At 39.5% G+C, this 14,112-nt stretch overlaps 1 protein-coding gene across 2 annotated transcripts in view; it reads left to right on the forward strand.

Moving 5' to 3' along the window:
* glis1 (GLIS family zinc finger 1) overlaps window positions 1-14,112 on the forward strand; it is an 88,281-nt gene that overhangs the window by 71,463 nt on the left and 2,706 nt on the right. Inside the window, exons 8-10 of one of the 2 annotated variants that reach the window (XM_023340003.1) lie at window positions 2,187-2,361; window positions 13,080-13,216; window positions 13,910-14,065. In XM_023340003.1, the coding sequence (XP_023195771.1) occupies window positions 2,187-2,361; window positions 13,080-13,216; window positions 13,910-14,065 (468 nt within the window). The remainder of the gene's footprint in view (window positions 1-2,186; window positions 2,362-13,079; window positions 13,217-13,909; window positions 14,066-14,112) is intronic. The other variant, XM_005795738.2, reaches the window with a different exon arrangement.

Raw genomic sequence — 14,112 nt, forward strand, 5'->3', positions numbered from 1 at the left:
AGGGTTGGCAGGTATCCAGTCATTAACATTTGCAGGGCAGAAAGTGAGTCATGGTTCCAGTAAGAGTTAAACGTGCTTTCCTGTTAGCTGATTATAAGTCTGCACCTATTTACATGTCTGCAGTGGGGCTAACGAGAAACCCCTCTGTGCTTTATAGGGGATGATTATGGTGTTCCCTGATATACCTGCGTCGACTTATCAGAGCTGAAAATAGAGGTTGGCATATTCTGATTGTATAGCTGCAGAGACTTGCATCAGTATACAGCGTCTATGTATTTTATTGGGCTGACATGATTTTGGAATGTGAGGAAAGGTATTCATGGATTTTTCTTATGAATCTGAAAAGTGTGGCATGCATATTTGCTAAGGCCCCTTTACTCTGATACCCTGAAATAAAATTCAGTGCAACATTGCCCTGAAAACTCATCTTTTTAGTTAATATTATTCACTTTTGAGTGATGCAAACTCACTGTAAGGGCATCTTTTCTGCGAAGGTTTCTGAAGTTTGTCCACATAGTTCAACAATATGTCCAGGGCGTAAGGTGAAAGCCCACAATATGCATCAACCTGGTAACACCTGGACAGTGGCACCATCATGCTGTGGGGATGCTATTCTTCTGCAGGGACAGTGAAGCTGTTCATAGCTGATGAGCAGACGAAAAGAAATAAAAACAAGGAAGAAAGCTGTTTGAGGCTGCACAAGAATGAAACTGGTATCAAGGCTCATCTTCCAGCAGGATAATGACTAAACAAATGGAATGCAGTTACAAAGTATATATGCCTACAATGCATTTGAGTTATTTTCAAAAGACTTTGAAAAAAATAATCATATTGTTTTCCTCAGTTTGCAGTTTTCTGCTTTGTATGAACTGACGAAAAAGATGTAAAGTCTAACTCTTAGTCGCACACGGTGGCATATGTTCAGCGCTCCTTGAAAAACTTGCATAGTAAATGGTTCTTTGCTCAACTAAAAAACAAAAAATTATAAAACTTTGGCAATTAGAGATTTTATTTGTCAAATCTGTTGCCCGTGTGAAAGCAATTGATGAGTCTAGAGGTAAAAATGTTGAAGGTTTGTGACTTATTATTAATGAATCATGTGTAGTATCAGATCTGTCTGCAAAAACCGAGAGCGTTTTTTTTTCTTCCCTTCATCTTCTCCTTTGCTTCAATTTCTGTTGCAGTTTAACTATTCCAGACAGTTACTGCTCACTTACTGACTGCCATGAAAGAAATCACAGTAGATTTACAGTCACAGGAGAGAAAGAATTGATCAAGTTGATTCAATGCTAACTAGATTTGTTGTCAGGAATGGGAAGTTCTGGGCCGAATGGGCCTCTAGAGGAACACTTCTTCTAAGTTGATGAAATTGAACTGCTGGAAAATTATTGTTTCTGAAAGCTTAGAAGCAGCGGAGCAGATTTGTAGGAAGAATTGTCTGTGTAAATCTTAGACGTATGCACAAAGTGGTAAGAAATGAAAAGCAATTTTGGAGAAAATATGCTGAGACACAAATGGCCAAAACTTGATGGTTCCAGCTTCTATGTTTTATCCTTCAAACTCAACACCTTCGGGCTTGAAATTTCTAGCCAGAGCAAACAAGAAGATTTCAAGATGTCACCTTGGGATTTTGAAACTGGGCAAGAGTCGTTTACGGGAGAAAAATATCAAGAGAAATTTGATATTGACAGTTTAAAGCTTGTGGAATGATTTGCACTTAACAACACTTTTCCTCTTGAAATAGAAGAAAAGCTGGCACCATGGAGCCTGGGAATGAAATAACGGTTCCCCCTAACACTACTGTGCCAAAAACTATAAATTAAATCATCTTAAAACAGAGCGCTTCTAAATGAAACATTTTGACATTTTCGTTTGGTAACTTTTACAAAGTTCTACTTTTCATGCTCACTGTTCGAACATATGTTCTAATTTAGCTGATTATTGGATAATGAGAAAAAGCTTAACCAGGCCAAGTTCCTGTGGCAGCACAAACAATGTACCTTAAATTACAAACAGCACAAACAAAGAACATTTTCTTCTACGAAGCACAGTGATTGGATGTAGGTTGTCAAAACAAAACCCTGTAACCATGAAATGGCTTTTAATTTGCTCAAAGAAAAAGACTGTGTGCAGAACCCTGGAGTTTATCTGGCACGTTTACTGAATTAGCTTTGTTTGTCTTTCAGGCCTGTACGCTGGCTCCAGCAACCCCCATCAGAGCGCCTCGGTGGAGCTCCTCTCCCATGCCCCCAACCCTGCCTCCGTCACAGACCTGCCCTCCCGACAGCACCGGCTGGATCGGGACCTCGGCAGCCCTCATCACCTGTCCCCTCTGGCATCCCTGGATGGCACAAGGGATGGGTGAGTCCTCGCCCCCTCACGTCCCGCTGGATGCGAAACAAACAGCTTGTAGATGTAGAAATGCGTCACACTCGCTCAATATGGGTCACTGTAAGGGATTAGAGAATTATAAATGTGTCATCGGGGTGGGAAGCACAAACATTAATCTGTTAAAAACTGAGCTTGTCCTGAATAATGAGGGGAAAAATATACAAAAAAACATAATCTCGTCAGTATCCTGTCATATGACCAAAACTGACTCACTTTCCATGTACTAAAACTAGTCACATTGTGAAGAAAAAAAAAAGAAAAGTCAAATTGAGTCAAACCTTTGAACATACATGCAGGCAACATCAAAAAAGAAACCTGCTTTGTCATAGACAGTCCAAGATTGTATGAAGTCCAAATCATTTCATGTAGCGACACACTTCCTGAAAACCTGATCTCCCACCAGCTAACTCAGTTACAGTTCAATAGTGAAGCGACAACTAATAGTCCAACTCAATTTGTTTTGCTTGATGTCAGTTCTATGTAAAACTGACTTTGTCTGAGTTTTATATAAAGTTATTCTATTCCCTCCTCAAAACTTACCTGAACTGTTGCCTTGATTTTTTCCTTGAATCTCCCATAGCAGCCATGGCTGAGTGATCACTCCCACAAAGCGTCACCTATTTCCACACACAGCTTCTTCCTGCCTCCCCTATTCATCTCCTCCAGACTAGCCGTAGCAATTAGCAAACACCTGGTGAAAAGCAAGGCTGCTGTACAGCTCAATGTACAAACTACATCTGACTCCACCCTTCCTAAAAATAGTTTAAAGTCATGCTTGAGATATACACATTTTTTTAACAACTAAAGATCACATAGTTACTTGACTATGACATAACCAAGTAATAGCATAACTTGGTTACAGCAAGTTATGCTAAGTTATAGGTTCTAACTTGCTTTAAAGTAGTAAAACACTGCCTGTAATAACTGTTGTCTCTTGCACACAGTGTGACGTCGCCTCTGTTCCTATTATAAATACTTGATGGCTGCTTATAGCCGCAAGGATAAAAAACATTTTAATTTTAATGTCGTTATATCTAATCTGCATATAAACAATTACGAATTGACAAAATGGAACTGAAGCTCAAACACAAGTAGTAGGACTCAATATATTTAAAAATTGACTAGATTTCAAATTCTTAAAATGACCATTAACATGCATACCTCTGGTGCAGTTGTCCACTGTGTGCATTCAAATCCTTTTGGGTCGCAAAGACCTATTTTGCCCTGAACCTGCTCTGTAGTTTGTGTCCGCAATAGTTTATTACACAACAGCCTTGCATCATTTGTGAGGCTATCTGCCTGCAAATAGCCTCAAGAATACGTAGGATCAGCAACACTTTGTAAACTCCCTCCATCGCTACACTTTTTGCCCTCTGCTTCCTTTGTCTTTCACATATTACTCATCCTGAATCCAGGCCGACCCCGCTTGGAGCACGTTGGGCCAAAGCCTCGTGGTCCTGCTGAGACAACCGCTTGGCTTTCGTCCTGGAAACAAAGTTCATAACCTCTAAGAACACCCCTCCTGGGAAGAGGGGTAGCTCTGGTCACCACAAGGTCAGCGTTGACGCACGACCAGCTCTGTTTTGGGGCGGACCCAATTTATGCTTTCATGAGAGTGAACTGTCAAGCACTGTGACGTATCATCTGGTTTTTCCTCAGCTGTGCCTTTCTGGATAATCCTGCCATACGGTGCATATTGTTCTGTTCTCCTGCAGGTATTCATCTTTATTTGGCCATAATGCTGCTATTCATCAAGCTCAGTTAAATGACATTAAATAAAACAATAACTTGAATTTTATTACAGTATCACAAACGGTGATGGGTCTTTGTCATAGTCTAAAATAGAAGCATATGGGTTTTGTTTCAAAAAGGTATTGGAACATTCCTATACATACAAACCACTTTATTAGGTACATCTGTTCAATTGATCATAAACACAACTAAGCCAGCAGCCAGCCAATCACAAGGCAGTATGTTGAATTACTGACAAGATGACTGGCAGAAGTTCAAACTAAGCTTCAGAATATAGATGATTTAATCAGCTGTTAGTGGTATGCAGGCTGGTCTGGGTATTTCAGAAACTGTTGACCTTCTTGGATTTACAGTCACAGATGTAATATCTCTTAGGTCAACAGAACTGCAAAAACGACAAAATACCCTGTTGTTGTGGAATTAAATGCTTTGTTCCTGTCACAGGAGAATGGGTTGACTTGTTCGAGATGATAAAAAGACAAAAAAACTACTCAGTATAACAAAGGCATGTCAAATACAATCTCTCATTTCACAGCACACCCTAAAGCAGATAACACTAGGTGTGTAAACAACATAAGAGCATGGATTCACCCGGTTTAGGCTGGTGGAAGTGGTATTATGGTGTAACAGATGTTTTCTTAACACACTTTTGAGCCTCTTGGGACCAATTGAGTATTTTGAAATACCACAACCTACCTGATTATTGCTGCTTGCCATGCCTTTATCTTCATCTTCTGATGGCTACTTCCAACAGGATTGTGCAGCATGTTAGAAAAGTCAGAGCATCTCAAACTGGTTCCTTGAATATGACAAGTAGTGCACTGTAATTTAATGGCCTCATCCTTCCAGCTCTCAATCCAATAGAGCATATTTGGGATATGGATGAGCAGGAGATTCACAGCATACATGTGCTGCTGATAAATCTGCAGCATCTTTGTGATGCCATCATGTAAATAAGGACCATAATCTCTGAGGAAACTTTTCCAAACCTTATTGCAGTTTTTCCCACAACAAATTAGGGCGGTACTAAAGACAAAAGAAGTCCCATTCCAGAAGTAGAAAAGTGTACCTAATAAAGTGAACAATAACTATATGTGTAATATTGTTATTCCAGCTTTGATTCAGATCATTTGTTCTGCTTTACATTACGCAGATAATACAAAAAACCTGCAGAAGTTCAACTATGATGCAGAAGGGTGCTCCACCCTCCTTTCTCTTGTACCTGTTTTACTCAGCATGTTTCCTATTAGAGATGATGATTTCCCCAGAGAGCAGAATAATGGAACCCGGGTGTTTTCAGAGAGCTGAGCGTGAACTGCACAAAGAAACCAGAGAGAAAACTTTTTTTTTTTTTCAAAAATATTGGGAAACGCTGGGTTTGGGTCGTAAAATATCTTGCAAAAGACATTGCTTCACAAACCTGTTGTTTCTTTAACTTAAGTGATCCACACTTTGAGTGTCTCAGGTTCAATCTTTTTCTTACGTGTGTATTGTTTGCACTTACATGTGTGTAGTTGCATGTGGAAGGTGAGTTTACATGTAGTAGTCCAGGAAACACGCAAGACCGCTTGTGATTGTGGGCGACAGCAGACCTCTTAGCATCCAGTATAACCATCGTGGTGAGGCAGGCGTGGCGTAAAACTTGGAACAGCCTGGAAGCATCTGGAAGGTGGTGTGTTGTTTCAAGCTTTGAAAGTAGGAGGAGAACGCTGTCAAAATTACGTTGCGGTTTCTGCAGCTCTTTTCTCAACAGCATGCACAATTACCATTGCGAGGACAGTGAGAAGGACCTGAGTAAGAGGATACTGAGTTACACAGGAGGAGTGACATATTGGATTTGAGACTTTGGTCTTGTTGTTTTGGGTTTCTTGATGAGGAACATGTGATCATGGGCATGTTTGTGTGGGAGAAGCCCCCTTTATTCTCATGTTTAACCTAAATCCCCAAGTAGGTAATCTAACTTGTTCACTTGGATCTTGGTGTCTGTTTTTTATCGTGCACATATTTCAGATGTGCTGACAAGATTGCAGCAATTTCCACATTACCAGATTTAGTCAGATCTAGATATTTAACCCACAACACACACACGCTATGTCGTTCTTATCTCATGATCACACAGCATGGATGGTGGGCGGGTTGAGGAGTTGAAAAGCGAGCGACCTGCATAAGACGTCTACTTACATTTGTCAGAAGATGGAGCATTGATGTACATATAAAGCCTCGGGTATTTGGCCTGCTGCCAAGGTCAATATCAGCCCCGGCACTTGTTTTTCCCAAAAGGTTTTGGAGGACATTAAACATTTTGAGAAAATTATCAAACTTAACCTGCCTCTTGTGTGGCAGCCTCTGACCTCCTGGTTAAATGTGTTTACTCTGGCTCAAATGACTCATTTAGACAGTTTTACTTAGTCAATACAAGAGTCATTTTTCTAAGGCTAATATTAAGATTACGCTGGTCAGAATGGATTTGGCAGTCGGCGTGGGCCAATCATTGGGCCGGCTGTTGAAGAGATCGGTGGTAAATGTTGTGATTCACTGCTGCAGCCATATGTGGTTATATAATTGCAGGATGGAGAGGACGGGGGGAACTACCTTCACCTGCGTATTGATATTAGAGCCCCTCTGTAAATATTAGTCTGAGGCGGTTTGATACCTAGGCAGTGACTGACACGGGCTAATTGAATTAAAGTGGCAGCATAGAGCTACATTAAGTCCCTTTTCTGAAGGGAGACCTTTATAAGCCTTCACTGCCTGTTTTCCAGCCATTATCTTCACAAAGATCCTGAAAAGGAGATTCAGCATTACAAACCAAAATGGAAAACATTTTTCGAGGTCACTAATGGCAGTATGTGGTCTGTCGCTCATTTTGTGGTCTGCAGTTAATGCCAGGTTTGTTCCTGGGATCAAGATATAACGAGGTTTTTAAGTCATGTTTTCAAAACCTGTAGAAATAAAAGACTAGAAAACAAAACAAATTCATATGTTTATAGCAGTTTTCAAGTAAACATGCCTTTTTTAAGGTACAATGTACATTTGTGTCCTACTTATTGTAAAGTAATACAAGAGCAACCAAAGAAAAACATTATCCTCAAAACTCCTTTAAACAATCTTATGGGAGCAGAAATAAAAGAGACATGGCAGCTATGACGTGCTTATAAAGACACTATACACTGTAAAAAAATAAAATAAAATTCCAAAAGGGCACTTTTTTCCAGAGAAAAGGGCATGCAGTCTAGCACCACCTAGTGTTTATTCCTGTTTGTCAGTGTTTATTCCACTGACAAACAGCTGGCAGAAAGAATACTTTTTACTCTTTTTCTGTCCCCTATAAGAAATGACAAATTGGCTGGTTTGAAGAAATATTGTCAGAAAAAACAGGGCGAAGAAAACATCCATCAGTCTTATTAAGATAACATTTGCAAAACTGCAGTTGACGGAGCAGCTTTAACTAAATTAATCTGATATTATTAGCTTGTTATGCCCTAGTTACTGCAAAAGCAGAATGCTAATAGGTAAAATATTCAGCTCAATGAATTTCTGCTTAAATCTATTTATATACATCAAAATACTAACAGATTCCAGATTCAATTAACTATGCAGAAAGCTTACTCAAGAAAGACTCAGGCGGCTTACTGGCAGCTTTTTTGAAATAGTGGAAATTATTAAAGATGGATACTTTGACACTCTTTCTCTGTAACTATAACCAGAACCCTGATGGAGCTCAGGACATTCTTCTATTCTTCAGTCCTGTAGGGTTGGCTTAGCTTTAGCTTAGCTTCAGGCAGAATCCCATTGTCTTCTCCAAGGCAGTGTTTTAATTCTCTAACCAGAAACAGAAATGCTCCCAACAATATGTGCCAAAGAAGCCTTTGTCATCCATCAGTGGGGCTTAAAGGTTGGCTACAAAGAAGGACATGAGAGGGAGATTGAGGTCTGATCCCAAGTCCCTAGAGGGACAGTTAGGTTAGCTGCAAGTGAACGAAGACGAACGAGGAGCAGTGCAGAACAGTTCATGAATCTTCAGGCTTCCTTTTAATGAGACTCTTTGTGATGTTTATGAACAGCAGTTTAGATGTCTGCACCTGGATAACGAAATACAAGTGTTCTGGCTTTTTTTCTTATTTTGCTGAGAAAATCTAATGAACAGAGGTGTAGAAGGTGCTTAGGGGGATGTTCCGTTTAGTTTTAAAGTTTTAAAGTCTTCAGTATTTGTCCCCATTTGCACTCTTGAGCTGAGCACACAGGTAGCAGGCCATTGTCAGGGTTTCTGCACAGGCTTGAAACGTGTGGAAAGTGAGGACTTTGGTTTTCGTTTTTTATAGGTTTGGATACAGATACAGGAACACAAGATACAAAGGAAATGTTTGGATTTTCAATGTTTATTTTTTCTCCATTCGGAATATGTTACATTTTTGAACATCTAAATAACATTTCCTCAAACCAGTGTGCTATTTTTTAAAATAACACAAGGAAAATAGCTGTATCCATCAATCAATACATCGTTAATCAGCAGTCCACCCATCCATGTCAATCTGTCTTTCAAATGTCCATCGGTCCTATTGTTGTTTTTCTTTTTTTTTCCCCGAATACTGTAGAAGTTTGTATAATTCTGAGAATTATTATTTTTTTGACTAACATAAACAATGACTCACAGATTGAGAAATTTGCCAATTTGTGCCTGGAAAATTATAAAACGTTGACCTAGAAAAGGTGTAGCAGCCATGCATTGGACGTTTCGTACTCTGGACTTTCTCTGCTTTTATGAAATATTGGCCATCAAATGCAATATTTTCCATTTCATTCATCTGCCAACTCCAGATTGAACAAATCCTAAGGCCAGTAATCAGATTGCTTTGTCATCCCAAGAGGACTGGAGTGGAGTGTAGAAAAAAAAAAAACAGAGTTGTACAGGACAATCAGTGAGAATGAATTTGAGGCGATAGATGAATGTGACACATAAAAGATTTTCCTCATACCTGGAGCCTGAAATGTTTTTAGGCCAGCCAAACAAGCAAAATCAGGGCACGGAGCAGCTGGCAGTGATTAGCTTGTGATTCACTTTAGCTGCACATAGAGGCAGCTTGTAAAAATATGAACAGTATAACTGTTTCCTGAGTTTGCGCTGACAGCAGCTCCCAGGGGAACACTGCTCTCTGCAGGAACACATGGCTGTACTCTGGGACTGTGCCAACACATGAATTAGTAAAGATTGCTAACAGCTAGCTTCTTCTGGGCTGCAGTCAGACAAGTTGCCACACAAGCATCCTCAGTTTGTGATGCACAAGAAGTCAAATGTAACGTTTCCTGATGTCATTTTAACTTTTGGAAAGCAAAAGGAAAGCAAATTGTTTAAATTCTCCGCAACTGTGCTTTGTATGAAAAACATTTTGAGTTGCCAGTGCTGTAACCAGTTTTAGTTTCTGTCAAACAGAATAGCTAACCTCTCCAAATATTTGTGGCAAAATTATATAAGTAGGAATTCTGTAAGGTTTGTTAGATTTTCATTGATCATTTATACAAAAAGATATGTAAATATACATAGTTCCCACCACATTTTAACAAATATTGTATCCAAAAAATGTCAGACATCAAATCTAAATATATTTTCTTATTCCTATTATTTGCTGAAAGCAAGATAAATTGTCTCATTTTCTAACTTTTGTAAAATTCTGAGGTTTGTGTATATTTTCTTGACTTGCTTTTTAAACTGTAAAGTTTTGATCAAATGTTTTAGCTATCCTTCAACAAGCTTCTCAGTAAATAGCTTGAGTTTTGCCCTACTCCTCCTGATAGAACTGAGTCAGGTTTGTTGGTTGATTTGCTCATATAAACCTTTTTAGTTATGCCTGAATATACAGGGCTTTGGGAGGTACACAGCAAAGAATTAATTTTGTTGCCTTTAAATCACTTTGTAGCTAATATTTGGTAATTGTCAAGTTGGAAAACCCATTTGTGCCCAAGCTTTAACTTTCTGGCTATTCTCAAGACGTTGCTTAAATGTGTCAGCCCAGTATTCTTTCCTTATGATGATATCTTATGAGGTGCTCAACTCCCTCTTGCAGTAAAACACTCATGCAACATGATGCCGCCATCTCTATTCTCCACAGTGGGGATTGTTTTCTTAGGATTAGACGCTTTCCCTTTTTTCCCCTCTGAATGTAAAGGTCATTACGGCCAAACAGCTCAATTTTAGTTTAATCATATAACAGGACAAGTCTCCAGAAATAACATCTTTGTCCCCGTGTGCATTAGCAAAGTGGAATCTAGCTTTTTGTGATGCGTCAGACAAATGGCTTCTTCTTTGCTGAGCTGCCTGGTAGCCCATGTCATTAAAGGATTTGTTTCACTGTGGATAATGTCAGTCTCTTAACCATCTTCAGACAGCATTTCTGAGATGCTGCAGTAAAACAATTTTTTTTATAATAAAATTATTCTAATTAAGTATTTTAATTTAATCACAACTTTGACCTAAATTAGTTAAAGAATGAAAATAGACTTCATTATTTGATAGAAATTATTTAATGGACCATACTAACAATATAGTTTCTACATGTCAAATTTATACTTAGAATAACTACCTAATTATGTTGTGAAACTGAGTTAAAAATTAAATTAAAGGAAATGTAATTGCACTTGTCTAGCTGGATGCCTGATTGATCTTTCATTAAATCTACAGGTCTTAAAAAACTGACAACATAAAGGAGCAAAAGCGTGACCTTAGAAAATAGCCACAACCTTTCCTAAAAATATTTACAGGTTTACAAAGATCTCTATTGATAGAAGGTAAATACGGTGAGCCTCAAGCTAAATTTTCCGGCTGTTAAAAATAGATCCAGTATTGGCAGCAAAGACGTAAAGTTGCTTCTCTTGCAGTTTGACACTACCCTCTCCCTTCACCATCCAAATGTCCTGCTCAGACCCCTGCCAGCGCCTGAATGCTGGGTGGGACGGCCTTCGTGCACAGAGCAGTAGGTCATGCAGTGGGCTCCAGCCAGGCCAGCGAATGAACAGTCATCTGAGGGCTCAGCCGCCTGGAGCAACGCTCTGTCATCACGTTCGTACAGAGCTTACTGCAAACCATATGCCTCTGCAGCGCTGCGGCACGTAGTAACACGGCAGCAGTTTATGTGTTGGCATTCCTGATATGCAGTTGTAAGTAGCTGCTGAATTTACTCATTTTAAAGGCACGTCTGTTACCTCCGAGTCTGGACTTGAGCTTATTTCATTAACTGAATGTCAACTGTTTAACATCAACTTATTTAGTTGATTGTTCTGAGTTGTAGGCAAACTTTGTTTTGCACGACTGATACCGCAGCATCCTCAGAGTATGCAAGGTTGGTTTTTTTTAGGCTTGTAGATACAAATTAGTACCTATGAAAATCTGTCAATAAAGATGTGCGCTTTAGTTTTAGAAATATTTTTCATTTTACTTAATTTGTAAAATGAAAAATATTTTACAATGACTTGATAAATAAGATTTTATAGCTGATGCTTACACAGTAATCTTCAAACTTATGCCATGTTTAGAATGGTTTTTAAAAGTTTAGTGTAAAATATGGAAAGATTATTTTTTCTTAAGTAATTCAATTTAAAATGTGAAACTCGTGGTACAGATTAAATGATAATTTTTAATACATAAGTGTTAGATTATGGCCTGTGCCATCATAGGGAAGACTTTATCAAAGACAAAAAATGTCTGACAAAGAAGCTGGGTGTCACAAAGTGCTGTAACCACGGATACAAATGGAAAGTTATGTGGAAGAAAAATTGTTTAAAAAAACTGACAAATAGTGATAACAGCAGCCTTAAATGGATTTTGAAGCAAAGTACATTCAAAAATTTGTGAAATTCCCAAGGATTAGACTGCAGCAGTAGTAAATGCTTCAATTGGTCACCATACAGAGATGTTTCCAGCATATGAGCTGAAACTGTCGCACTTCTTGTGCTAAGCCACTGTTGACCCCGATATGATGCCAGAGGCCTTAGAGCCATGTCATCTGCTGGAGTTGGTCCACTGTATTTTATCAAGTCCAAAGTCAGCACTGGCATCCACCAGGAGACTTTAAAGCACTCTATACTATACTTTGCTGACAGATTTTATGGAGATGCCGATTTCTTTTTCCAGCAGGATTTGTCACCTCTGTGTACAGCCAAAAGTACCCAGACCTGGTTTTATGACCATTTTATCACAGTGCTGAATTGCCCAAAAACTCACCAAACCAAAACACCATGGAGAAATTATGGAGTGAACGGAAATAAACAGTGGAAATATGTCACGGTGTGTAATTCATATTTGCATTATTTTCACTTTTTTGAACATAACTGAATTAGATTATTATTATTATTTTTTGCAATTCCTCTAAAAAAAAAAAAAAACATTTCCGCTTCCTGCACAGTCTGGGCTTTTCTCCCTTTGACTTGGATTGCCTCCGATAGATTTTTTTTTACCAGGGAATATTGTTGATTTTGTTTAATACGCTCTTGGAGACATGAATCTAGAAATCATGACTACTGCAGTCATAATTGTGTGTGTGTGTGTGTGTGCGTGTGTGTGTGTGTGTGTGTGTGTGTGTGTGTGTGTGTGTGTGTGTGTTGGGGTGGGGGGCTGGGGGTGTGTGTGTGTTCTCTTAAATGATGTTTGTTGACCTAAAGACCATAATACTTGGTAGAAATAGGATTATGTGTGGGTAACCTAAATTTCCACATGCTTGGACAGCTTACTTCCCTGTGAGTGTGTTTGGATCAGGAACTGTTCTGCTGGGTTTGTCAAATCATGAGGCGTACTCAGTCCAACATGTAGCTCCTGCTTTGGCTAAGATGTCATAAAGGCACAAAGCATTTTATTGGAGATTTCTGAGACTCTCAGGAATTATGCAGTTGCAGATCAGAGGACATCAGTGGTTTGATGTCCTCTGTGGGTTTTTTCTTTGTCTCAGCAGGCTGTCAGGCCCCCTCCTGTCTCCTGGCATGAAGGCAACAGGAACTCCACCTCCTCTTTCACAGGAGAAACAACATGCTCACCCTCACCACAAGCCCTACCCACATTACCACCATCAGCAACCTGCCACTGACGGTAAAGCTAACAAAAAGATTATGAATTTGTTACAGAAATTCCGTTGTTTTTTAATGCTATCCATGCTATAACAGGGTTAGCGGACAAGATAACTAAAATTGTGAACACAGCAATGATTTTCAAATGCAAATCACATCAGTAGATCCACATCAAAGGCCCTTATTGAGAGGAAGTTGTGTCTGTCAGAGCACTGTTAAGGTAAAAAAAAAAAAAAAAGATTAGAGTTGAGAGAACCACATGCCGGAACCCTATTACCATCGCTGGATTGGCCAACAAACTGCTGGTTCATGCATTCGGCCGTCTCAGCTGTCACTCTCGAGCCTTTTCCCCCAAATGTCCTAAACACTGTTTTTCCTGTAAAGATCTCCACACGGCTGCCTCTGTAACCACGCTGCGGTCGGGGAGTTGCGTAAAAGTGCTCCAGGAAAGGCTTCTTTCCCATTATCAAGACTCCTGCGGTTGATTCCGAGTATGAGCTGAGGCTGCGGGGACAAATGCAGCACAGTATAAGGCTGGCAGAGTTAGCAGAGCACAAATATAGCATTGTCATAATGTGAGATCCACATTAGGTTTGAGCCGGATGGGGCAGACATTAGAACCAATCAGAGGTACAGTGAATGCTGGTGGCAGCTGATCAAGTGTGGCTTCTATAATTTTCTTTCTTCTCCTCCACATCCCGCCTTCATTTCTTAGAATACCAAGCCAGCTTTCAGAGCTGCTTCCATTTTGGAGACTCCTACAGGATGGAGCAGACGGTCAGCGGTGTCCACGTCCCAGGAGATGCTCATAACTACTCCTCCCATCAGCACAATGGCTTTCACCTGCCCACCAACAACACTGGACCTACAGGTAAAAAAAAAAAATTATATTTTTTCCACTAATCTTCATACCAGGAG

Source organism: Xiphophorus maculatus, chromosome 9 (assembly GCF_002775205.1).
Source record: "Xiphophorus maculatus strain JP 163 A chromosome 9, X_maculatus-5.0-male, whole genome shotgun sequence".
Taxonomy (NCBI): domain Eukaryota; kingdom Metazoa; phylum Chordata; class Actinopteri; order Cyprinodontiformes; family Poeciliidae; genus Xiphophorus; species Xiphophorus maculatus.